The sequence below is a fragment of the Amyelois transitella genome, chromosome 4, assembly GCF_032362555.1.
Source record: "Amyelois transitella isolate CPQ chromosome 4, ilAmyTran1.1, whole genome shotgun sequence".
NCBI classification, from domain to species: domain Eukaryota; kingdom Metazoa; phylum Arthropoda; class Insecta; order Lepidoptera; family Pyralidae; genus Amyelois; species Amyelois transitella.
Genome location: NC_083507.1, coordinates 4,466,834 through 4,494,325, shown reverse-complemented (window position 1 = coordinate 4,494,325; position 27,492 = coordinate 4,466,834). Strand labels below are relative to the sequence as shown.

General features: G+C 34.2%; 1 protein-coding gene across 1 annotated transcript; it reads right to left on the bottom strand.

The window, feature by feature from the left end:
- Positions 1 to 5,015: 5,015 nt before the first annotated feature.
- LOC106129366 (homeobox protein B-H1) lies at positions 5,016 to 27,273 on the bottom strand. Its single transcript, XM_013327900.2, has 4 exons — positions 27,132 to 27,273; positions 15,213 to 15,441; positions 5,860 to 6,084; positions 5,016 to 5,465 (listed from the first exon to the last, which is right to left on the bottom strand). The coding sequence occupies exons 1-4, from the start codon at positions 27,271 to 27,273 to the stop codon at positions 5,219 to 5,221; spliced, it is 843 nt and encodes a 280-aa protein (XP_013183354.1). The 3' UTR covers positions 5,016 to 5,218.
- Positions 27,274 to 27,492: the final 219 nt, after the last annotated feature.

Sequence of the window (27,492 nt, the reverse complement as noted above, 5' to 3'; positions counted from 1 at the left end):
TTTCCACGCGTATGTTCAACAGCCCACAGCAAAAACTGATTCGTGATGGACGCGATTAAGGACGTTTAAACAACATTAATATTCATATTACATTAGTTCTATCTGAGTGGCGTGTTAACTCCATGTTCCACGTTTTTTGAACGCAATGTTTACGTGCTACTGCAACTTTGATTTGCGTATCAGTGATTAGTTCAGATAACGACGACATCTTGAATTTTCCTAAAGACCAAAATTAATTTATTATTTCAAATATGGTTAATTGGAATTGTTACCATCTTGAATTGTTATTGTTGTATTGGGGCATCGGTTGCCGAGGGGTCATGCATATGCAATAATGTTCGGATGCTCGGATGCCAACGATGCTCGGATTTTAAAGTTGAATCAAGTTACACAGGTTCAAATCCATAACGGCTTGGATAAGTTATATAGAATTTATATCTATGAACATTATAATATGTATCTATGGGTATATGAACACTGCATGAACAATTAAAATAAAACTGTGAAAGTAAGCGAAAATTACACAAGTATTAATTTTACATAATTTATAACAGAAATATTTTGTACATTGACAAAATTATTATCTTAAATGTATAATTTAAACACATTTTTTCTTTTTTATTAGTATTTTAAAACATGCTGTACATCATTTCCTTAAGATTTAGTACCTAGAAAAATAATATTTAACTACTACTACTACACAGGTATGTATAATTCAATTGTTTATGTATCCTGATCACATTAAATATTAATGTTACCTAATTGCACATTTTGGCGGTAATATTGCCTGTATAGAAAGTTTATTCCGCACCTGGTCACAATTATTCTCAACCTGTATAAAATATTTCAAGGTCTATCGGTCTCATGAACATAGAAAACTGAAAAAAATTACAATAATTACTAGTGTGGTTCTTATAGAAGATAATAAAATATATTTTTTTGTGTTGTTTGAGTATTATATTTAAAAAAACTGAAAATGAAAATACTACATATAATAAAACGGTAAAAATATTTTGTCTGTACATTTAATATTCTGACTAAAACGGATAGAGAATTTTTTTTTACATTTTTTGTCTGTCTGTCTGTATCTGACTGTGATTAAGATTCAACTCGAAATTTACGCGGACGAAGTCGCGGGCAACAGCTAGTATATACTAAACTATTAGTTCCATAAAAACATTCCTGTAATTGTAATAACCTGAACTGCTCAACAATTTATTGAGCTTCTTAACTGTCCTATGGTTTTTTTTCAATCCTCGTTATCTTCGCCTTTTTATCCCTTTCTTGTAAAAAACGGATTTTGTAAACAGAACGGAAATGATACCTACGGTTGCACTACATTTCGACTCCACTCACGCCATACCCTAAAGGTTCCAGGTTCTACCAATTTTTTTGACCATATTAAATGGAATTATGTTTTACCTTCTGTCAACAGTCTAAAGATTGAAATAAATAAATAAGTGATACATGCTGTGCCTATGTCATCATTTATTCCGACATCCACAGAAAGAGATGGGAGTGGTCCAACGGTATAGACGTCGGTTAAATCTATTTATAAATAACACACACGTATTAAACGCGCACGTAACATACTTTTATTTTATCTGGTTGTTTGGAATCATGTTTCCATGATCCGTGGTCACCGAGCGACACATGTGTTAAGTACCTGCATTATTTACATATAATATAATGCAACGCGTAAGTTTAAACTCAGTTACAGAGATTAGACACACAGATCTATCACTAACTCTAAATATTTTGTTAGATATGGACTTTTAATAAATGAAACAACAACTGTGTTTGTATCTGTATATGTATATTCTTACTTGGATAATTCAAATACATGCAATCACTACGCAAATAACTTATTAAGAAATGAGATCAAAGTATTGTTGTGTGGCTCTCACAATTATCGTCAGGCTCTATGATTTATTGATCTTATAACGTCTTTCCTTTTTTCTCTTTAATTTATGGAGCAGTTATGCCATGTGAAATTATAATGAGTGAATTAGCATCACGTAAATCGACTATAATAGAAGTGAGTTATGTAGTACTATACTTACTCATAGCGTAGACCATATGCAGGGATATCGACATTGCATGAAATTCCGAATATAAAACTGTGTTCAAAGAAACTGGGGTTCAGCAGTTTTTGGTGTTGTGCGTATACGTGTACGATGAATGTTTCGCCTATGATAGAGTGTCTTCTTAAACACTTTATAGACTTTAGACATTTTATGGTAAAATGTACAGAAAATCAGTGATTTAATTTCATCATAAAGCTACATTGAAAACGACAATGCAACGACATGACAAATTCTGTTGTAATTTCAGCTTATTAGTGTTGTGTACAAAACATTACTTACAACACTGAAACGTAGCAAGATCAGCTTCACAATCGCGTTTCACGTAGTCCACGTTAACACGCAATAGTTGTACAGGCGATTCTTGAAAACGGTCGTTTTGCGATTAGATCAGCACTGGCACCGGGGGGTGAAGACTGGGGGCGCTCGGGCCCTGGGCCCCTGTTAATTGCTCCGTTTTGTGAACACGGCCGGTGGCGTGCTCGGTGGGCAATCAGCGACCGCTGACTGATTGCTTTTTAAATAGGTTTTATGCCCGCTAAAAATGTTACGAAGGAAATCAAAGAAAAGCCCGCAAAGATTTCGTGAGGGCCGATTGTGTAAACGCGATCGCGGACAAGTTGTTTTGTAAAACGCGCCCCTGATGGCCGTGACGAGAACGCTAGCTCGATGATTCGGAACATAATGACGCGGAAACAATTTGTCGTGCAAAATAGGAAAGTTTATGTGTACTTGTCGTAAAATGTGAAAACTTTTTCTTTTATAAAACCATTAAGACTTAGCTGGCGGGGGGCGTTATTACATCGAAGAGTCTTAACTTTGTGTTTCGAAAGAGCTAGAGCTTGTTGCTTTTTTATACAAACATACATAACAAACGTACTAACTGGAACAACATAGTATCTATCTACAGTTGCATAATTAAATGAGTATCCATGCAATCCTATTTAACTACATGAACCAGCCGTCCGCCTCGGCACTATGTTACCTTTACAATGAGTGCGATAGTAGCAGTCGGCACGGAAGACCAGGGTTGCAATGGAGATAGCACACACAATTTAACACGGCGGTAATAGGCCCGCGGAGTCGACACCTGACTCCGAGTGGCGTGACAAAGCGGCGTTAGCCGACTATAGCCAAGCTACCACACCTATTCCTAACAAGTGTATACTAAATGCATTTCATTTTGTATCTATCATTCCTTTCGATATTACCTTGAAAGTACTTAGCCCAGGCATTTCACAATAATTTGAAGAATTAAAAATAATGTCTGTACTTAGTTCAGTCTGTACTTAAGTCACTGAAAAAGATGAATGTAATAAAATAACTAATGTAAATGTGCATTTGCTTTTAATATATCCAGTTTAATTATATCAGATCAAGCTATTTAACCCATGAAAAATAAAAATTATAAAACAAAACCTGATCTCATCTTTAATAATTTTTACACGTTTTCTGTAAAAAGTTGAAACCCGAATTACAAAAGGCGAAAGCGTAAAAAACAAAGTCTGTGATAATTGACAACATTTTAATTAAAAAACACCACAAATCTATTGGACATAAAATGCCACATTTCGGATTGCTTAAGTACAATGTCGCTATAAACTATAATAGCTTTAGGTACTTTATTACATACAATTAATACTTCATGTGTATTTTATACTAGCAATACATACCTACAGAATATGAATAATAATTAATATATAAATTTATATAATATACAGTGTATTTGCACAATATTTCGTCGATTATTATTCGACGATTACATGTTCTATCACTATGAACATGTTCTCATACCACATTGGGTCGAAGTCTTTATGAGTATGATCAAACAAATAATAAAAAAACTTATTTATCACATTGCAGTAGGTAAATAGTTTTAGTTCCACTAAAGGAACTTTTTTTGTTTTTGTTGTAAATCACTCGATATAAAATCATAAAGGCTTTTCAAAGAAAACTAAGGGCATTTATGATGCCAAGATTTTATTCTCGAACTTACTTACATTATCAGAATTGTATCATTCCAACAAATTTAGGAACTTCTATGACACAATGTTTTTTAGTGTTTTTTATGAGTAAATTTATTAAAACATTACCTAGGTACATTTATTTTTTGACAAGCGACACCAAAGAGCGGTTGAGCAATACCCTTTTTGTTAAAATTAGGAAATAAAAGCAGTATACTTATTTACAACAATTTACAGTATCTTTTTTGTTTGTGACAATTAGGACTGTTAAAATTATGAAGAGTCACGAATCGCCTGCATGGCAAAACATTTCATAGGTATAAGTAACATTGTTATGCTTTCATTGAATAAATAAAATAATTAATTAAAGTAAAAAAAAATACTTTATAAATATTTTTACGGTAGAAACCAATTTTAACCCAAAATACATAATGGAAAAATTTATTCCAAATACAATGTAAATATCCTTTCAAAATAAAAGCGAAAGTTCGTTTTAAAAAAAATTGTCATGCAGGCGGCTCTCAAATTTTCACGAAATCTTGAATACAGTATGAATAGTAAGCACTCTAGTCAGAAATTAAACATAATTTTGTTTATAAAAAGAACTACCGAATAGCCAATATATTGCCGATTTGAAGTTAGTATTGCCATTTCATATTAACAAAGGTAGTAATGTAACTGGACTGCATTAGGTTCTAACCTATTTTATTGACTTACAAAACACGTGTATTCTATAATTATTTTTTCTTAATTACACAACATCAACTTTATACATTATTTATTATCAAAACTGGGCATATAATATCACATATCTTGGACGAACGCGTCCATAATTTACGAATATTTTTCCCAATTATCACGAAATATCGGTATAATAGTCTTTTCAACATACGATATACATATGTCGACACGGCTGAATATTGAAAGTAGGTAATACTAATAGGGAAACCATAATAAACCGCTGAGCTAATGTAAATCAGGTTTACCAAAAATTATGGCTTCTTAATTTTGTCCCTGCAAATGAAGCTGTATGATCACTATTATTCATTTTATTACTTTCACAAGCGTCACTTTAAATAGTCATCTCTATCATTCACTTTTATTGTTTATATTTCCGTCACAATCACTGGTTTGTCTATTATCTTATTAATATACCTCAAGATCACTGGATTATACATGTATAGGTTCGTCGTCTTCTTCGTCATCAGAGCGTCTTTCTAGGGAAGGTTCTCTGGGAGAGCGCGGTGGCGGCGCTGGACTGCCAGGGTCGAGGTCTGGAGAAGGCGTGCGGCGCGCTTGCGCATAGTATCCTAGAGCGCCCAGCGCGGGAGCCCCGAGGGAACCGAGATGCGCCGAGGGCCCTGGTAGGCCAAGCCCTAGAGGAGGCACGCCACCTAATGGCGCACCTGGGTATAACCTGTTGACAATCGATAGAATTTGTCAATAATTTTGACTTCAACAAGAAATGATAATAATCTTTACGAGTATAATTGGACATTGGATTATAGGTAAAATAGCGATTTTACAGCATATTATAGAAGTAGTGATTTGCTTTTGCTAACGTTGTTCGTCTGATAGCATAAAAATACATAGGTAAGTCTGCTTCTAAATTTGAGATTCTTCTCGGTTTAAAAATCTGTGACGATCTTTTAAATTTAAATTCTCCAGCTAAAACTGACATTTTGGACCTACCTTCCCCCAAGAAATATATACAAAAAGCATGTGCGTTTGTGTGTGGGTACTAGTATTTGTTTCTCATAAATTGAAAATCCCTGGCTGTAAAGAACACAAAACAAAAAAATAAAACTGACCGATATGGCAATGGTTTCTGCAGGGTGTTCGCCGTGGCAGAGGCAGCAGCGGCGGCGGTGGCGGCGGCCTGCCGGTAGTACAGGTCCGCGGCGGCCGGCGCGGGCTGCGCCGGGTACGCGGGCACCCCCGCCCAGTACCCTCCGTACAAACGCTGGAAAGCAGCGTAGTTGCCAGCCTCCGCCAACAGTTCTAATCCTACCGCTGTTTGCCTTTTCCATTTCGTCCTGTGAACAAACATAATATGTAGGTATGTCTCATATAAAACACTTTTGAAGCTTTTTTATAATTAAGAACCACCTGATAATGTGGGTTGAACTTCACTTGATATTTTGTTAAATTGAAACTATAAAATTAGTTTCAATTTAACACTTTTAAAGCTTATGTAGTTAGAAAGACCCTCGCTTTGCACCTGCACATTTTTTATCCCGAAAAGCTTTATAGTTCATTTAATATCTCAACAATGTTGTCACCGACCGTTACGCGAATCCCACAAGAATTAACTTACACAAAACCGATTTATGCTACATTACGATCCTAAATCGACTCTAAAATTTTCAAAACTATCATTTACGGTCCCCAAAGCTATAGATCACTAACCCTACAGAGTTTGTGACCCCAATCGTCATCAAATTTGTCACAGACCACTCGAGAGTACAATGAAGACATCTATATGAAGCGAGTAATAAAAAAATGTATAAATAAAATAATAAATTTGACAAAACGTCTTGGGCACTCGCGAGTTTGCTGGAGCGTGGTCGAGTACTTTAATTTGATTTATTTGATTCAGTTGGGATTGGGAAAGGGTGAGCTCGTATAAATTACGCGATATTGCCACCGAAAAGCCACAGATTTTTTTAACTGCCTATCTGTCTATGGCGAAGTAGCTATAAGGGAGAAAGTTTTTAGATATCCAGGATAAATAGCTTCAGTTCGCATAATTTTTCAAATGTAATGTGACTTTTATTGATTTCACTTTCTAAGATTAATTTCTTTACGATTGAACTTGTACAGCATACATTTAATCTTGCCTAAATAAATTTTCTAATTACCTAATATATGTGCCGTGTGGTTCCCGGCAGTGCCGTGTGGTTCCCGGCACCAATACAAAAAAGAATAGGACCACTCCATCTCTTTCCCATGGATGTCGTAAAAGGCGACTAAAGGATAGGCTTAAAAACTTGGGTTTCTTCTTTTAGGCGATGGGCTAGCAACCTGTCACTATTTGAATCTCAAATCTATCATTAAGCCAAATAGCTGAACGTGGCCATTCAGTCTTTTCAAGACTTTTGGCTCTGTCTACCCCGCAAGGGATATAGACTTGACCATATGTATGTATGTACCTAATATAATAAAATATTTCATCAATTCCTCTCATCACTTTAAGTTTTAAATTTATTTCAGTATGCGTTTATTACCAAGTTTACGAGTATATCATTATTTTATATTTGCATCGTTGAATAATAAAACATTACCAATTGTAAAATTTAATTTAGTTCGCAAGTCCTCGATTAGTTCCACCGCAAGAGCTTTTATTGTCATCGGGTGAGCTTTTTATTAATTCTGAGGGAGTTGATATTGTTGACAGAAATAAAAAGGGTGCAGGAGAACTACTCAATTCTTTGTTTTCTGCTTCATGTCGCTTTTTTTCAGTTGCATTAACTATCAGACATTGTTATAACGTAAAAATGCCAAACTACTTATCAAAGCTTTTTATTTTAATATCAGTACTTATCTGAATAAGAAATCACATTATCTAGGTAGTTTGAAAAAGTTCTACGTCTAAACGACACAGCCAGGAAATATCGATATACCTTTTATCAAAATTCTTATTGACCTCCCAAAAATATAGGTAAGTATGTATAATAATTATGAAGTCTAGACAAGATGTTGTGAGTGTTTATTCTATTCTCTCGTTATTTGTTTGTTATTGCTGCGTATCATCATTGTTATTATTAGCAGGATCGCAGCTATTGTGCGCCGCGACTCGGCATGGGGCTGCGGTTGTTAGCCGATGGTTCACTGACTACCTCGTTAATTAATTTCTATAAATGCATCATTTAATTTTATTAAATGTAAATGAGGGGGAGTTCAGATGTTCGTTGCTCGTCTTTTTTATTTATATGATTGATGTCATCCCATCAATTATAACCATGCAACCAATAAAAGCATGACAGCCTTTCATTTCAAATTAATTAAATTTGCGTTAAATTCAAAGAAGTTTCCATTGAAATTCCTAATTCCTAAAGCTAAAATAAAATGATACTTAAGCAGTAATAGTACTCAATAATTAGCAGTAGCTGACAGCTGATAGATGAAAAGCACCTCTGCTCCTATTAATCACATTATTATGACGGGTTATTCTTAACGAACATCTTCACAAAGAGCACTTATTTAATTGTCAAGTGCTGAATGAGAGGCAATCTGTTCAGTGACACTATTCTTTTTAATGCCGCCGCAAGCTTCGAACAAAAAGCTCTCGGAGAGCACTTAAATTAGGATTGCCATCTCAAGATCTCTTAAGAGACAATACTCTCCTCTCTTTCTAACTCGAAGCATTTGTAGTCGAACGAGTTTTTTCCGTCTCTGTCTCGCGTCCCCGGTGGAGTCTGATACGCTCCGCCCAGTGGTTTAGTGATTTGATGCTGCGTGAACTGATTCAATTGTTGTTCTTGTAGGTTCGCCCGAAAACACGCCTTAACAGTTTAAGTTAAAGACGAAAATCGTTCGGTAAAACGTTCTCGTTTACGACCTCTCCGAGGGGGAGGTTGTTTATCTCGATTTGGGTTTTTGGGCGACGTGATGCGAATTCGGCTTGTATATCCGGCAAACAAAGAGAAGTTCCATCGATCGCCGCGTTCGCGCTCGGCTGGCGCTTGGGCCGTTTTACTCCGTTTGTAATCGGCCCAATTTGAGCTGTAGTCGAACGTTATTTATACGCTGCTTAGAAAGTTTCAGAAACGTGTTTGTACGAGTGTTCTTATGGGAATTGCTTGAAGTTTGAGAGCCGTTATTGTTTTGTTATGGTATTATGTTTACATTACAGGATGCGGTTACAATTTTATTGCGACCGAAATAGTACTTATATACAGGTAGTACTTGAATGATTCATTTTGCTATACTGATATATTATATCTATGTAAGTAAAGTTTATTTTTATAGACTGTGAATCGTATAAGGACCGATGACTGCTATTGTATGGTTGCGATCAAATTTACAATTTACAAATACTTGCTACGATCTATAAATTAAATCCAATTTAAATAGTCTAATATGGATTATGACTAATTGTGTGTAGATACTTTAAAGGTTAAGTCACAATTATCTAACATCACGATTTGGCTTAAAATATCTAAATTACAAGTTGGAATTACGCGATCCTGCTTATTAAAATCCGGCTAAAACCGAAATGGCATTCGTAGCATAATGATTACCGTTTAAATGATAAGCCCGGTGACCTGGGCGTCCTTGGTTTGATTCCAGTGTCTCTGGACGTGTAATTTGGCCGGTTGTTCGCCAAAAGCGATTAGTCTGTTCTTGGTAGCTACCCGCGGAACCCGAGGTGTGTCATTACGATGGCGCGCTCACACGTAAGGAATCTAGGTATACTAGAAGTAACTTAAAATATGCAATGATCATTTTTGCAACAATTTTTATTTTAAGTCTTTAACCGACAGCGATGAGAATTATAAGAGTTAATAATAAACGAATAGAAAGTCCCTTAGTAAACGTTATCTCAGAAAATAACGACAAAAAGATATAAAAGTAAAGTTATAAAAAAACGTTTTAAGATTTTTTGCCATTTCTTTAGTACTTAATTATAAAAACGCGTTGATGTCTTTAGTATGAATTTTAAAGCACCTGTTTTAAGACAATTACATACTAACATTTATGAAATAAGCTTAAAAGAGTTAATTATTTACGAATTTTGTCAAATTTTAGTACACGAATAGAATAATGCATGAAGTACTTTTATAGGTATACATATATAAATATTATCACGTCTGTATCCCTTATGGGGTAGACAGAGCCAACAGTCTTGAAAGACTGATAGGCCACGTTCAGCTGTTTGGCTTAATGATAGAATTGAGATTCAAATAGTGACAGGTTGCTAGCCCATCGCCTAAAAGGAGAATCCCAAGTTTATAAGACTATTCCTTAGTTGCCTATTCTGACATCCATGAGAAAGAGATGGAGTGGTCCTATTCTTTTTCTATTGGTGCCGGGAATCACACGGCACATTTTTATATTAATTCTGTTTTTACTAAGCCCTTAGCAAAAAAAGGACTTTCCATCATTTAGATTCATCACGTGTGTATCAAACCTCGTCATTCAAAAGGGAAGTGATGAGCGCCGTTTACTCAAATGTTTACAAATTTTCTTGTAACCTAAAACCTTTTATTCAATATTTTATGTCAGCAAACGTGAAGATTTCAGTTGTGAAGTTGGTAGTAGAACTTTGATGCGCTCCCCTTTTTAGAGAATTTTGAAATCATATAGTTAGGTAAGTACATTATCTTTTATGGAGTAGACAGAGCCAAAAGTCTTGAACGGAGTGTAAGGATACGGCCAGCTCTATGTTTGGGGAATTTCTTTTTATGTTAAATGCAACATCGAACATGCCTGACGAATTTGAAAATATATATAAATAAAAAAAAGACGTAAGTAACTACCTACTGACCTTCAATTATTTATTCTTATTAGAATGAATATCAAAGAGATTGACTGATCAAAGTTTTGTCAAAAAAGTTCAGTCTTGAACTAACTAGAGAGTCGAACCTGGAAACTTTGTAATTCAAAGATAAGATAACCTAGACAGACCGTCTGAATTCACAACGATTGAATTGACAACATTTCATTTTTTTCAAGACCTCAAACAAAAATAATCGTTTATTCATTTTATTGCTCAAGAACCAAAAAAATATAAATTGTTTTTTTAAGCTGAGACGTCGTCTATATGACGAAGATAAGTTAGTAACATACCGTAATCTTCTGCTGCTAGCTTAAATTCATCAATTGAAAATATTTTTATATGCAACTGTCAGGGAAAATAACATTCGCAAGCGAAAACATAACCACTTTCGTAAATTTTTGATTTTTGGATTCAGGCATATTTTTATTGACATGTTACAACAATATTACAAAAGTGAAAATAAAATTACAATTATTAAGTTGTTTGTATACAAAACACGTGCTGTAAGTGTCAATAATGTCAATTTTTTTGAAACTGAAAACGTAGGTATACAAAAGAATAAAACTCTATAACATTCATACAGATGATATCATTGAGCCGTTACGTCCTCTTAGAAACTGCCAAATTTAAAACGTGAAATTTAATATGATAACGACAGAAATAAAAAATATGACATACCTACTAAGGTTAAACTTAATAGAATTATAAAAAAAATATGTTAGAAATGTGATCAATTCGCTCTTTTTTCTATAAGCTGCTGAGCTTGTACCAAAAAAGCTTATGTTTATTCTAAATATTTTACTTGTTAAATGCTAGCCATTTGATTATCTATTAAATATGATTTGTCTCGACATTGTTGTTATGGTCCGTTAGCGTGGGTGATATAAGATTTAAGGAGATAACAGATTACCTACTTGAATCGTAAGATTTGTTCATATAATTTATCTGTTTAAATAATAACGTCATAGTAGGCTATACGTCATGAAATTTTCCATACGTACTATATACTCGTACCCAATGTTGGAGTTCGAAAAAAGACCTAATAATTAACGCGGCTGGATTCGAGTCACAAGCGAAACCTAGTATAACAATAAATAAAAGAATCGAGGGACATGATGTCCGTGTATGGAATTACATTGCAGGCTGGAAGTCAGCCATTAGAGACGTCATTATGTAATCGCGGGTATTACAGTCGCGACTAAACGCCGATAAACGGCTGTCGGCGGCCTGTCTGTAGTATGGGAAAGCACCTACATTTCACTTTACATAATTATTTTTAAATTAATATTATTTTTTTAATTCACAAGATAACACTGACTGATTGGCTCACATATCAACATACAGGTCAAGCCGCTGAGTCTAGAGATTTGAAAAATAGCTCATAACTACCTTAAGTGATTTAGGGGTAGGTATATATAATTTTTCGTTTTACACAAGCGATGACGCGGGTTTATTCTAATGTGGATATAAAAAATAAGCATGCAGGGATCATTGCAAGTGAAAATATCTACCTAATCGTAGATCGTAGTCTTTAGTAAACCATTTAAAATTTGTATGTACGAGTATTATGTAAGATATTATGTAAATTCCTGACATTATGAATGGAAAAGTATAGGATAACCAAAATAAAATGAAAGTCTTATTTAGAAAGAGTTAGTTTAGTATTCTTGTCCTTCAATATATTATGGGATCATAATACTTATAGAAATTATTTGCGGTAGGTATCTTTGTAGATTTTCTCAATAACTACTTACGTACCGCCTGGTTGTTTTAAGATTTTGTCTTAAACATGAAATATATATCAGTCGCTTGAAACGATATTAGGAAATCGTATGATATTTTTTTTTGCGAAACATGCATTCGATTCCTGGACTATAACCATGCAATTTACCTACCCATGCTGAGCTTCGGTCAGTCACAAACACATTTGAAATTTAACGATTTTGCCCTGAATTACAAACGGACCAACGAGTAGTAATTTGCATGCCGCTTCTTGAGCTCTATATTATTGGAATATTTTCAATTATAACGATGGGTAAAAAAGTTGAAGCATTGTCATGATACCTGAACTTATCTGACCAAATGACAATGATAATATTGTAATGCTGTTGAATTTATGTATAAATAAATACCTTTTTATAAATACATATCACGTCTTTGTTATGAGGTAGAAAAAAAATTTACAAGCCTAGAATCTTAGGACACTTTCACAGCAGGATGACTTAATGATGAAATTGAGATTTAGATACTTACAGAGTGCCGGCTTGGCTTTTCGCTACCAGCCTCTTACTTGTGACTAAAACGCCACATACTACTTGTTGATGCGGGGTAATTACATTTGCGTATTTACGCAAATAATTTAATTGTTCAAAAGACTTTATGGCTTTAAGTTACGCGTCTTTACATAAATAAAACTTATAAATATAGTGTCAAAAATGTATTCGCGGCGGAAGTCTCGTATTAAGTGGCCAGGAGAAGGCGCCAGCGCGCCGCCAATGACTTGCATCCTTCAAAGTAGAATAAAGGACCATCTTATTCAAGGCCCAAAGTTTCCTTTATATCTAAGACATTGGCTGATGCAACGAACAATGTTATTGCGATTACTTATTAAAACAATGATAGCGCCAGAATATCAGAATGAGAACATACTGGATGTATCTTGTTATGTTACCTACATTTAATAACGCATCCCTCTCTTTTTCTGCTTGCCACCATCGTTGCATACTTTCTTCTTTCTTTTAATTCACATTTATCACTCTCTATATGCAAGCTTGTCAGTTTTCGTCGTTAAATGAGGATGAAGCAATCGTAATATTTATTCTCTAATTAAACTTTCATGAACTATAAATTTGAATAGAATAAGCACTAAAAGTCTTGTGTGCAGAAAAATCTCGTAATTGCACGAACAATTAAATTGTTTGTAGAGAATAATCACTAATTACATACGTTATAGAATTTATGTGTGTAGCCAATTAATTTTTGTTTTAATGGCCCACCGCAAATGGCACACCTGTAATTAACACAAATTATTTTGGTCGAGTTAAAGAGGCTTAATAAGATTTTTTCTTTGTGTTATTTAAATAACAATTACAAGGCACAAAAGATATAATGCGGCAGGCTCGCTCCCACACACTGGTAAATTGGTGGTTGCGGGCCGTCCTACTTGCGGCTCCAGCGTTGTCGGCACCAGAAGAAAGTGACCACTCACAAAAGCCATTACATCCTTCAATTAACTCCGATTTCACACCCTTTCACGAACCGAAAAATCGAAGCCCAAACATTAGTTTAGCGTAAATTATAGAAAATCAACAAAAAGCATGGCAAAAAGTGCGGTGATTGAAAAAATCAAAGGCGGGCGAGACGGATGACCGACCGCAGGCGCGGTGTGCGGTGACGGCTGCGCGCGCGACACATTGTTCTTTACCTTTAGATAATATCTCAGACCCTTATCTTACTTTAATTTCAATATTATTTCTGAAGATGAAGACTATTTAGGCACTTAGCATATGTAGTGTTACTTAAAACAATTGTAATGAATATGACAATATCTATGTGTAAGTAAATTTTCAGGTTGCCAGAATTAAATTTCGATTGTTTAGACTAACTGTACCTATACCTACATTGAATATCAAATTATTTTTTTTTTATCGTAGATTCTATTAAAAAGGATGGACTAGTAGCGGCAGATTATAGAAATTGTATCAAATCAATAGAAAATTAGACAAGGCTTTTTGTAGGTGCCGTGGTTTTTATACAAAGTACACGGTTCGGAGGCGGGCGCACCTTAATTACAAACGTTTGTTTTTGGAATAGCCGCTTGGTACAGTCGGTCGAATAAATATAAAAATATTGGACTTCAGTATCTAAAGTATTTATTAATCCTTACTAGAAATAAGTTTTACACGGTTTCTCTGCTTTTCGGCACGGCCGTTTTTAATTAAATATTATATTATTAAAGTTTCTGGAGAAATAATTGAAATTGCTTTTGCTAGTACACAATATTATATGATGAGTAAATTGACTTATGGGTATGCAAGAAACCGTAGGGCAAATCTTTGTCGATAATTTCGAAAAGGTTTCTTCTAAAACTATGATCTAAGATAGAAAGTAAAATTGCATGTATTAACGTAACATAATTTATCATTTTATTTTGTTCTAGCTTTTTTAAATGCTTAACCATAAAACTAATCAAATTTTAATAGATACGATTTTGTTGGCTGTCTGTACCTACACAGTATTTGTAGTAAAATAATTGCATTTGGACGGATACATTATGATAAAAAAGATTAAAGTATAAGCTGAACTGTATTTAGTCGGTAGCAATGGCAGCTTGATTGACTCAGCATATTTTTGCTTTGAGTCGCCGCTTGCGCCCGCGCAGCTTCTCACGAGCATGCAGTAGAGATGTTATCATGGCGCCGGCCAACACACGACCAGACATTACAGGTGAGAACTGGCCAATTACACCCATTGACCTTTATCTAAAATCATTACCTTTATAAGGAGTCATTCGAACATATCTACAATCAAAGTCATCTATTTTTATTAGTCAAGCAACTATATCGTCTCCTGTCTTTAAGCATATTTTGGGAAAAATAAACAATGTTAAGATGAATTTCAGAGCAAGAAAATTGTGATATTATGCAATATTTGTTGACCTACCTTCGATTCTGATACCAGGTTTTCACTTGCGTGTCTGTCAAGCCAAGTTTCGCGGCCAGTTCCATGCGATCTTGCACACTGAGGTATTTTTGTCTCTCGAAGGACTTTTCAAGAGTCTGCAACTGGTGGTCCGTGAAGGCTGTTCTCGCTTTTCGCTGCTTCTTCGCCAGCCCCGAGGAATCCCCACCACAGCTTTTACTGGACACATCGTCAGAGTCATCTTTGACACCTGTAGATGGAAAAATTTATATGAGTATTATGCTTTTTACTGATTTTTTTGTGTCTACAGCTATGCTTATTTTATCCAAATCACATTATATGTTAATATTATATTTATTGAAAAATAAAAAGGTTTATATTGAATTTTGAATCGCAATTTGAGACGTAATTTCTTATTGTATTCACTCCCAACTCGAGGAATCAATTTACGCAATCTCGAAATTCGCATGAAACCTTCACCGTGTTGCTATACAAGTACTTATATAGTTTAAGTTTAAGGGCGCTTCTCCACTGAAACATATTATAAAACTAAAGACTGGGGGCTAAGAAGCCCCCAGTCTTTAGTGTTAGTCCAGAATAAAGGACATCAATTATACTACACATAACAATTTCTGTCTTTTAACATTGCCATTATGGAATCCATTGATACTGTCATTGAGAAAGTGGGTTTGTTTATGTGTTATAACTACTTGATCAATTTCTTGGTTTGTGAAATTTTGTATGCAGAGATCATGGCAAGTGGAAAGAAGTCTCCGGGAAAGGTTTTATGTAAGTATATTTCTATATTGTATGTGTGAAATTTTGCATACACATAATTAGGGCTATAGAGAAGAGTACATAGAGTTCCATTACGCCTAGAAAAAGGTTGCATAGCCTAGCATTGGTGGGATTTGCGATAACCGCCGGGTTTTTACGCGGTTGTCTCTAAGTATTGCATTAAAAGCAATAATAGACTCTTAGCTAAGCTCAGTTTCAATGGAGTCCCTGCCTAAACGTGTGGTTACGTCGTCGGTCCAGCAGAAGCCGCGCAGGGCTTCTTGTGGTCGGCGCGGCTGGTCGCGTTTCCTTCAACATCACTTGCCTCGGTTTACCGTCATGCTTCAGTAAGCTACTTATCTTGACGACAGTTTGTAACCAATCGATAACTATTAGCACATTTTTATTTGGACCGCCTAAATAGTATGGTAAGTTATCTGAGTACAGCTTTATGATTGAGAAGACACATTGTCGTAAAATAGTGGTAGATAGACAAAGATCACATCTTTCTACATGCCGCGATTCCTGCACTGTTTTTTTAGCTTCATCTACATTTATAACTTTCTAATGGAATATGCAATACATTTTCAGGTAAGAACTAAATTTATATCAGATTTTTGTATAAATTTTGGTTGCTTATAATATTATGTATTGTTTGTCTATGTTTTTAACTTAAATACCTATGATTGATTACAGTTACATTTAAAAAAATTGGCGACTTATGACCATGTATGAGTAAAGAAATACAGGTTAGGTATATCAAAAGAATTGAGATTTATCAAAACACCATTTTATACAGACATGCTTATGTAAGCGTAAAATTTAATTTTGTCAATTACAAATAATGGCTAAGAATCTGTCGTTGGTTGTAAACACTGCGAATGTTAAAACAAAAGGTGACAGGATTAGAGTATAATGTGCGAGGAATTAGCGCAGTGGAGTGTAGGGGCGACCGCGCTGTGGTTTGCCACCCGCGCGCCACTGCCTGCTCGGCCAACGGTCTCACCCGCCCTTATACTAGTTTAAATATTCAACAGGATTAATTCTATTGCCTTATCTTTGATAGATAACTTATTTGAACTATATGTTTGAAGTAACCATACTGAGTTACTGAGCAGTTCTTTGTACTATGTTATTCAAGCCTTGGGGATTAAAATACGGTGCGTCGAACATAATACTGAGCATTGACTTGATATCTCATGAATATGTTCAATCACAAAACATTTAATATTATAAAAAAATTATGGCTGCAAATCGTAAAATTGTCATTTTATGATTTGCAACCATAATTTTTTTTATTATTATATAATACATTTTGTATTACTTTATTAACAACAAGCAACAGACTGACGATAACTACTGGCATTTATACTTGTAAATACCACCACACCTTCCAGTTCTTCAAACTCATGTTTAATTTAAGCCAATTTAGCGTTATGTATGTTAAGATAATTTTAACAACTTAATGTAGATTTCTCTGTACGAGAAGAAAACGAGGTACACGAAACACCAAAAAAGTAGATTTAAACGACGGGTAATTTGGCAACATTGGGATTAAGTATTTCCATTTAAAGGGCAAATCGTTTCTTGTAGTGACCGAACTCGATGGGAACTTAAAGCTGAGAACCCAAAATGTATATACTTATAGATGTAGTACAGGCAACACAATATGAAATTATGAGATAGTCTAACTGGTTTCCTAAATTCACGGGTTATTCAATAGTTGATAGCTAGGATATATACACCTATTCATTTATACACTTCACAAATATCGGGTTTCTTGTTAAAGTGAATATTGACAGTTTGGTCAAGATCGGTTGCTTTCAAGTGCAGGGCTGTCGCGTCACCGTAGCGAGTACCAAGAACGTCACAATGCATACCTAGCTTTATAATATCGCAAGACCAGGCATTTTTTCAAGCGACCCTTTAGCAGTTTGTAATATTCAGCGTAATTACGATGCGAAGTCCATTAGGGTACACCGACGTTAATTTATTATAATAAGCTCCAACTGTCGACCGCACTTACTCGACCGTGAAAATTATTGTCATTAGTGAACAATAATGCACCTATGCATATTGAGACAATATTTTGTGAGCTTACTTTTTGTGTGCTTATTTAAAATCTTGTTACAATTTTGGACGCAATCCATATCCATACTCTCAATTATACTTACATCGAAACTACTACAATGGCACGTTTGAATGGACAAAGGTATTGATTGCATTTATAAAAGATATCCTGAAATTATCTTTGGCATAAGAGAGCTTTAGAGGAACTTCAACTGAATAGATATCTACTGTCTTGTGTCTCCAGAATAATTGTTATCTAAATTGGTCAAGTGTAGATTGGTTGGAATGAGATGTGTAGGCAGATACTAATGTAAGTATTTATATAATTAAAGTATGTCAGTGAGACCTTGCCAATATCTACAGTCACATATTTCAATTACTGTCATATATATATTAATAATTCAGTTATGATTGTATGATCGGTCGAGCTTTGAAAAAAGAGTTCAGAAGAAATAACGCCATTTATCGATAATTATATTTTTCTTTTTAATGCTTTCTATCTATTGAAGATGTTTGGATAAAACTTTCCATTAATAATTCGCTACGTAGCCTACAATTTACACACGAACAAAGTCACGGGCGGACCCCAGTAAGTCATTAATCTGATTTCAATTAACGATCTTAGCTATTGACTGTACTTACCTACCTACTGTGCAATGGGACTGTGACAATCGACACTAAGCCATGTTAATTGAATATAATATTACCTGAGTGAAGGCTTGATTGATTTCCAGCTCGTTCTAATTGCTCAACAAATGATCCAATCAGTACGAGACATATTATTGGCAAATGTAGGTCGTAGGCGTAATGTTATACCTTTGTATTTTAATTTGATAATGTTTTATTATCTATTAACAAAAAATATTGATTAATAAATGACATTAGTAAAATTGAATTTAATGCTGAAGTTATAAAGCTAGTTACGGGCAAGAGTAAAATAGGAGAAGTAAATTTATATTTAGAGAATAAATGGTAGGATATGATTGAAGGTTTTAAAAACTAGTGCCTTAAAAACGGGCAGGCAATTGATTGTATATCTTTGCCATGTATTTTCACAACGACTATTAGTTGTATACTATTGTTATAATACCGTATTGTGACCATTTTAATGTGAAATCTAAATTGCATATTCAAATATAGGGCAATAAATCAAAATTATTGCATAGGATTAATTTTGATTAAAAAAGAAGTTAAGCAAGTGAATCAAAATTAAGTGAAAACCGACTAACACGAATGCAATTTTTTTATCTAAATGGGATTTTTTGATTCAGTTGCGTAATTCGTGTTCCTTAAGCAATTTGTGACCTAAATTTAATTTGATTTGTATACTTTATTCTTGTTATTTTAGGCAATATAAAAAAACTGCTAATGCTTTCTCTCACTCGCGAGATCGCAATGAAATGTATTCAAACATTAAGAAAAATTTGAGAAGCCGAAAAGACATATCAAAATTTCTGGAAAGTTTCATTAATTTATATTTTTTGTTCATGCTGCATACAAAATTTGGAACAGTGGCAACTGAAATATACATTACTTACGCTTAGATACATAATGCTTATTTTTGATAATAAATAATATTACATAAAAATAGAATGTTCATAATGGAGCTAGATAACTAATCTGATTGCAATTATAATCTAAACCGGCAGTGGCTAAATAATAGTCCGATGCCGTTTATACAATTTACCTAATTACGGTAACGCGTGCTTGCGGAGCAGCGATGCAAGAATAATTAGAGCTCCCATGGCTTGCCGACTTGTCTGCAAAATACCAAACTTTTGATAACAAATTACTCTTCAATATCTATTATAGTAAGTATCTTTATCCAGTATATTACCTTAATGAGTACTATATAGTGTTCTTACAGCGAGGAAATCTACGCAAATACAAGCGATTGGATGTCTAATCGCAAACTAATAGGAATTTCCCTGCAAAGGTTGTGGATATTAGATAGGAGTCACTGCGTGTAAAAATATCCGGCTTACCCAATTCAAGATCGTGGTCAAAGCACACCCTGGGCTCCTCTCCAGAAATGAATGAATGAGTATGCAACTAGAACTAACGCCAAGAGAAAGCACACGTAAAAATACTTAAATATCGTGAAATCAACGCGAAATCAACATTGGTTTTTCCATGTCAAAAAGTGATTCCATAATATCTAACATTACAAAAAAATATTTAATGAAGTCACTATAATTAATTTACAGTATGTCTATGAATGATGCACAATGGCGGATGATGAGAGCGCGGTGTGGCTTAGAACAAAGCACATATGTTATATCATAATTACAAAACATTTTAAGCATAGAAAGATACGTCGTAGAAATGCTTAGATTAAAAATAACAGAGGACTCGAAGGTTCCTTGTCTAAAATCCTATCATTAGTCTTAATAATTTTTTTTTTACTAATTACCCAGATTGAGTTAGCCTCGAAGTAAGTTCGAGACTTGTGTTACGAGATACTAACTCAACGATACTATATTTTATAATAAATACTTATATAGACAAACATCCAAGACTCAGGCCAATCAGAAAAAGTTCTTTTCTCCTCATGCCTTAGCCGGGATTTGAACCCGAGACCTCCGGTGTCACAAACAGTGCGTACTGCCGCTGCGCCACAGAGGCCGTATATGCATAGGTAAATCCTCATTCCGGCGAAAACTAATAGAAATTTCATAAATATTTAGCACAAACTAACAATTGAATTACACATATTTAATTATTTTCTGGTTATTACTGACACTCTCAGTTTTTATTTTTTTTAATTTGTGCCTGGTTGTAACGTAACAGCAGTTACAGTACCTAGTGATAAGCATCGCTGCCGATGCACTGCTTGATGTAATGTATATCACATTTCGTTTTTATTTCATCCATCCGCTTGTTTTGCTACGTGCAATTATTTCTAATGCATCTATTTTACAATGAAATTTTAAACGACTAGAATAGTGTTGGGAAAATGATTACGTATTAGTATGCTTTTACTTAATTACACGAATTTATGTTTTGTGTAATTTGATTATTATCTACAGATGTAAAACACGTAAGTATTTTATAAACAAATCTTATCTCTTTATAATACTAGTGAGGATTAACCGCATTGTGTGGTGTCACCTCTGTGCCCTCCTTAATTTTATCGTTCTCCGTGAGTGACACGCGGTAGTTCCCGGTAATTAAAGATTACGTACTTAATGCTCCTATAAGTAAAATTGCCACGGCACTAATTACACCAAGTGCTATGTGATTAACTAGATTGTTTGCAATAGGGTTCATTTTCAAAATAGCATTAATACAATCGTTTAGCTACGGCGTTGCAATAAGGCACAGTAATGCTTAGCATAATTTATTTTTCCATTGCATCATAACTTTGCTATTTTCAACTGACTTAAAAAAAGAAAGAGATTCTCGATATATACAACTGTATATTTTTTATGTTTGTTACATGATTAATTTTTTTAAATTATCTTAAATAGATCCCATATTCATTAGGGCAATATTTGATGCTTGGAAAAAACCTTTTACTGCCTTACAACATCAACATCAGATATTTGCATTATTTTATGTGAAATAGAAAATAAAAACAAAAAAGGTAAAATTTAAAATAATTACTAATTAGTAAATGATGACTCGCGGCATCGCAGACAACTATTTTGGATGTATTGTTCCTACTTTACCTATTTATCCGGTATAAAAAATCCAATTTTGGATAAGGTAATCTTTTATACGAGCGGAGCAACGGGAAAAGCTTAAACGCATTTATAAAGATTCAGGATACATATAAATTTACTTAGACGATACATCATGAAGACAACTGTATGAATTCTATATTCATACAGACAAAACTTTAAAGGCTATTAAATGTATCCAATAATTCTGATACGTCAAAGAGATAACATCTCGGGTATCATTGAGCATATCGATGTGAAATCGAATGAAAAATTATGCACTTTCCGATACTTTTGCGAGAGCCGTTCAAGTGAGTATTCGCTCGCTATTACACGGTGTACACACGACTTCAAACAAATATGGTATCTGAACTATTTTCTCAATATAAATTTCAGATTAAAAACCTATTTGAGAGATAATTTCTAAATTCAACCAACTTTGTTAAAAAAATATATGATACTGCAAATTTGGATAAAGTCGAGTAAAGTTAATAGATATTTTTTTTTTAAATAAGTTCAAAATAAGGAACTAAGCAAAGATAACAGTCGCTAACAAACAGACACTAATTCAAATGTACCTAATTGTACTACTAGGTGAGTAGGTATAAAATTGATTGCCACACATGCAGCGAAATTGTTTGTTTTACGCATAGAGTACTTAGATAAATAAACATACCTATGTAATTTTATCCAAAATTAAACATATGTATTATTATAGAGAATGCCGTGTGGCATTAAGTCCACCTGTTGTATTTAATAAATATAAACATTTATATTCCTCTAGAAACGGAGAGATAAACATCTAAGCTCAATATTCTTTTATAACACATCTTTTAATAATATGTGTTATAAAAGATCAGTAAGATTCGTGCATTCCCAACGAGGCAGGATTCCAGTTCAATCAACATATTGATCAGTGATCAGATGACGCAGGCTCCCGTGTGTAGTCAATCATGGATTGAGTTTCTTGTTCAAATTATCCAACGGGTCGGTTGACAGTTTCAACATTAGTACGACTAAACAAACTGTAAATAATCCCCTTTGAAAAAAAGTTTAATCACAGTCTTGAGAAGAGCCTTTATATTTTAAACCGAACCCAATTTCACAGCTCGCATCGCCTGTCAAATGCGACACAAAGCCGCGAATACTGAGCGTATTATGGGCAACTCAAACTGGGCCTATTTATACCAATGATAATGTATTTATTGATACAATAAAAAGTTAGATGTTATCAGTTTGGTACGATGAAAGAATTGTCACCTTGTCTTGCACTTATCGTGATGCCAAAAGTCACGAGACACGACATTAATTTTATGAACCTAATTTCTACAGTCATAAAGTTGATTTTATCGATGACATTCCCAGGTAGGATTTATTACAATCAACTTAGTAAGCAGCTTAGTGAAGCTACACTTTTGAACATGGTCATATCAGCCTTCGCCTGCAATCGTTGAGTCGAGGTTAGATTTTGACGTTTAAGTAACGTTATGCCACGAATGTCGATGTACAGTCAAATCAAAATTTCTTATGTTTAAAAAAATATGTGAAAAATTAAGGAAATGAAAATCATTTAAATTTAAATATTTATTAATATTTATCTTTGTAGTAAGTATTGTAACTCCAAAATCATGCGCTTATTCGACGACTTCGAATATTAAAAAAGAAATATTATATTCTTAATTCTTTTCAGCCATACAGTAGGTATAGTGTCCAAAACATTCCTAAAGTAGAAAGGTTTAAAACAACAGGTAACATAAAAATCCTTTGCTCAATTTTATGATGTACACTTTTATAACATAAGTTGAAATAATTATGCATTTTAATTGCACACAGCCTGTTATTAACAATATATCTATTAATTACTCAGCTAATCTGTCTACTGGGATTGTACGGGGTGTAATTGCTATAAACGTTGTATTTTTCATTCTGGCTAAGTGGGTTTTCAAATTATTATGCGAGAAGTTTTGTGTTTTACAGTTCCATGATGTGTAATTGCCTCCAACGAATGTTAAATACAGTAATTGGGAGGTATTTCATGAGATAACAGTACATTAATAATATTATTAATTAGTACCTTTGTAATAAAATACGATACCTACCTACTTGAGCTACATTTTTAAAAAGTTACCGAAACATTTTATCTCTTGACTGTACTATTGCCACTAGAGTTCTGAATTCACAGTGAGCTATTTTAAAATTTAAAAAGCGGACTAAACTTGACGTTTGACAAAAAGCTGATTATGACGTCAGTTTTTTTTATTTGCTCGTTGTACGATGAGAGTCCTTTCAGCCAGGATTAATTTGGCCGTTTTATAAGGGCTTAGTTATCTCGAGGGCCGAGTGTTCCAAACGGGTTGTATTTATCGCTGCCATTATACGTTTTATTATTTAATTTATTTAACGCCTCGGGTTTATCGGCTTGTCTATTAAATCGTCGACCGGATAATGCTATCGAAACTCAAACATTACTTAGTCTTATACCAATATCTAAATCGTTAATTTAAATTTCACTATCCTAAATGTTGTGATTAGAGCCATGTCATAATGAAGCAGAAGATCTGGTTTAAAAATGGAATTAGCTTTTTTAAGTAAAATCATTTCATTTTTTCGGTTTATGTTGAAGTTTTTATAATTTTATCTACAAACTAATGGTTTCTTTGACAAACACTTCACATCTTATCCAGGATTAGATAATATAATATAAGCGAAACTCAAGTAGATAACTAGAATTGTTAAAATTAGTGCATAAGTAAGTAGTGCATTTTTTTATCGCTTTGGTTAATAGAGAATCCATAACCTACCTCTAATAAATTGTTGTAAATAGGTTCAACTCATAACTATTCATGAAACTTGATTCTACTGAGAATAGAATACAATCTAAGAATTTATAACTTAATTTCGATGCTCAGTCATTGTACCTATAAAGTCCTCTAAAATGCTAATTAGACTTGTTATTTAAATCTCGATAAGAGGCATTTGTCTAAGAATACGCTAATTAGTTCCGAGCGCGCCTGAATTAAAAATTAATGAGGAATTATAATTGAGCCAAGATTACACGGCCTACGTATGAATTTCATTAAAATAATTTCATATGCAGAGTTCTAAAATATTAAGTGCTTTGGATTAAATTCATAAGCGCTATGTTAATCGTTGAAATTTTATATTAAACGGACTTTATCAATATGGCTAAATGATAGGATTGAGATTCAAATAGTGACAGGTTGCTAGCCCATCGCCTACAAGAAGAATCCCAAGTTTATTAGCCTTTCCCTTAATCGCCTTTTATGTCATTCATGGGAAAGATAAGGAGTGGTCCTATTCTAAAGTGCCAGGAATCACGCGGTTATTGTTTTTTTAGTCTCAAATAAACAAACAGAAGTATAAAAAATAAGAACCTAAAGCCGTAGTCACAGCGTGTTTGTGCCGGTCGAGTGCGCGCGAGTCTTGTTGTGACTGAAGTCCATTTCGATTCGATGGCCGGAACCCATCCAATCAATACCTAAATTTGCTTTTCAATACTGATTTGGATTGGCCAAAAAACTGTAGTACCTATAAATCCGCAAATCAAATTTATTTGGTTGGATAAGTTTAAATTAAGTTTTGTTGATAAAAAAAAATATAATTTATTAATCACAACTCTTTTGCGGTATGTTTTTATAATTTTTAAGGTTTTTGAGGTTGACTTGACCCAATTTATTTACTTACAATTTGGAAATTTACCTACGTGTTATATATAAATCGTGTTATTTTTGTAAAACAAAAAAAACAAGAAAGTCTATTTGTTTAATGTCACTATATATAATAAAAAAATTGCTTAATCTTTTTTGACTTAATCTGGCATAAAGATAGACAATCAGAAGTGACTCTGATATGAGCGAAATCCTAGGCAAAAGTCTGAAATAATGTGATATTATTCTTTCAGCCTACGGTTTGACAACAGATAAGTATTATTATATGAGATAATATAAAAAAGAACGCTCACATATAAGTTTGATCCGTATGTCGCAAAGGCAAATATCACAACGGATTAATTAGTGGAATTCTGAGTATATTCATATGATGTCGCGTGAGTTGGCTGCGATTAGCACAGTTCCCAGGCGATTGTATTACAGAAAATGACTATTTTGTAGCCGATTTGTTCCCATAATAAAAAATAATTAGCCTAACTAACCATTTCCTTACAATGTTCATAGATCAAAGAGATTTGCATAGTTCTTGAACGGCTTAAACAAAGATTATGACACACGCTATTAAAGTATCACCTTGTTTATTTTGTACCATATTCTTATTATCACAATAAAATGTAATTCGAAATTTTCGTTGGAAATTAAAATTTTAAAAATGTAATGTTAGTTACTGTAATATAGGTACTATACATGTATTTCAGCTTCGCTGAAATTAAGTTCAATTAGGTAAAAGAAGTGAGTAGGTAAGTATTTGGGTTCAATATAAATATTATATGTTCTAATACCTAAAAAATACTTAATTTAGGAAGGCAGTTTACCTTACTAGTAAAACTTGTATTATACCGTTCGATTATTCAATTACAATTAATTTAATAATAGCAAACTCAAAACAATAATACTACCTATATACCTACTATAAATAAATAAAATCAACGAAAGCGCACTGAATGCATTTTCGTTGATGTCTTTTCTTAAGTGCTACGAGCGGCTACGACGAACATTTAGCAGTAATAAAACTTTTAGTGTTTTTTTATTATACCGCGGAATACATATCAGTGATTAGAATAAATATCGTATCCATTATTGTATTGAATATTCATTTGTCTTTATTTTTAACACCTTCTACGGTTTTGGGAGAATTTCCATGATACACATAATAGGTAGGTATTAAATGGATTCATATATAGTTAACGTGTCTTTAAAAATTACCTTTGCTACTCGGGATCGGGATATCTGTAACTTTTATTGTGTTACTTTATGTAAATAATTCGGTAAGTAATATCAAGCACTTATATAAAAATAATTATGTTATTGTAATTACGTGTACCACCTATTCGAGTAACTTGAAGGGTGAAGGTAAAATATTCAAAGGTGTAACTAAACACGCAATTATGTTTACGAGTTTAGTAACATGTTAAGAATATTATCCCCTATTATTATCTATTGCCTAGCAGATACTATGTAGGAGTATCTACTGTTCTTAGGTGCTAATAACCTTGTTCTAAGTTGTAACAGGTAAGTACTTATACTAAACTTTATTTAAGAAATACTTAGTAGGCTATACCTACCTATGTGGGCAGGGAACATTTTGATATTCTTTCCCACAACCTCTAGCTTGTGTTACGTGTAAGATATTTTTTATCTGGGAACAATTTTGCCGAGCTTCTTTCGCTTTTAAATTCAAGAAAGAAGAAGAAGGGTTTGGTATTTCTAATCAGGGGTTTAAACTACCGGGCGAGTCTCACCTGGCGAATCGGTCGCCGACCTATCCGAGTCGGAATCTCTGTGTGCGCTGAGATCCCTGGGCGCCGCATCGTGCAAGATGTCGGTGATCATGAAGCGGGTTCGCGGCGCGCGCGCATCGCGCTCGTCGCGCTGCACCGTCATCGCCACGGCGCCGCCGGCCGGCGCGCCGCCGCCGCCGCCCGCCGCCGAGCCTACCGCATCCAGCGCGGGGCGCCACCCCCGCCCCACGCTCAGTACCTCGCTCGCCCCCAGCTCGCTCGCGCCTCCGGACGCCCGACCACGGATGGTCACCGCACTCGGCACATCACTCGAATGACACCACCGAGATCAACAGACCACTTCCTCCAGTCTTCTCCTGAC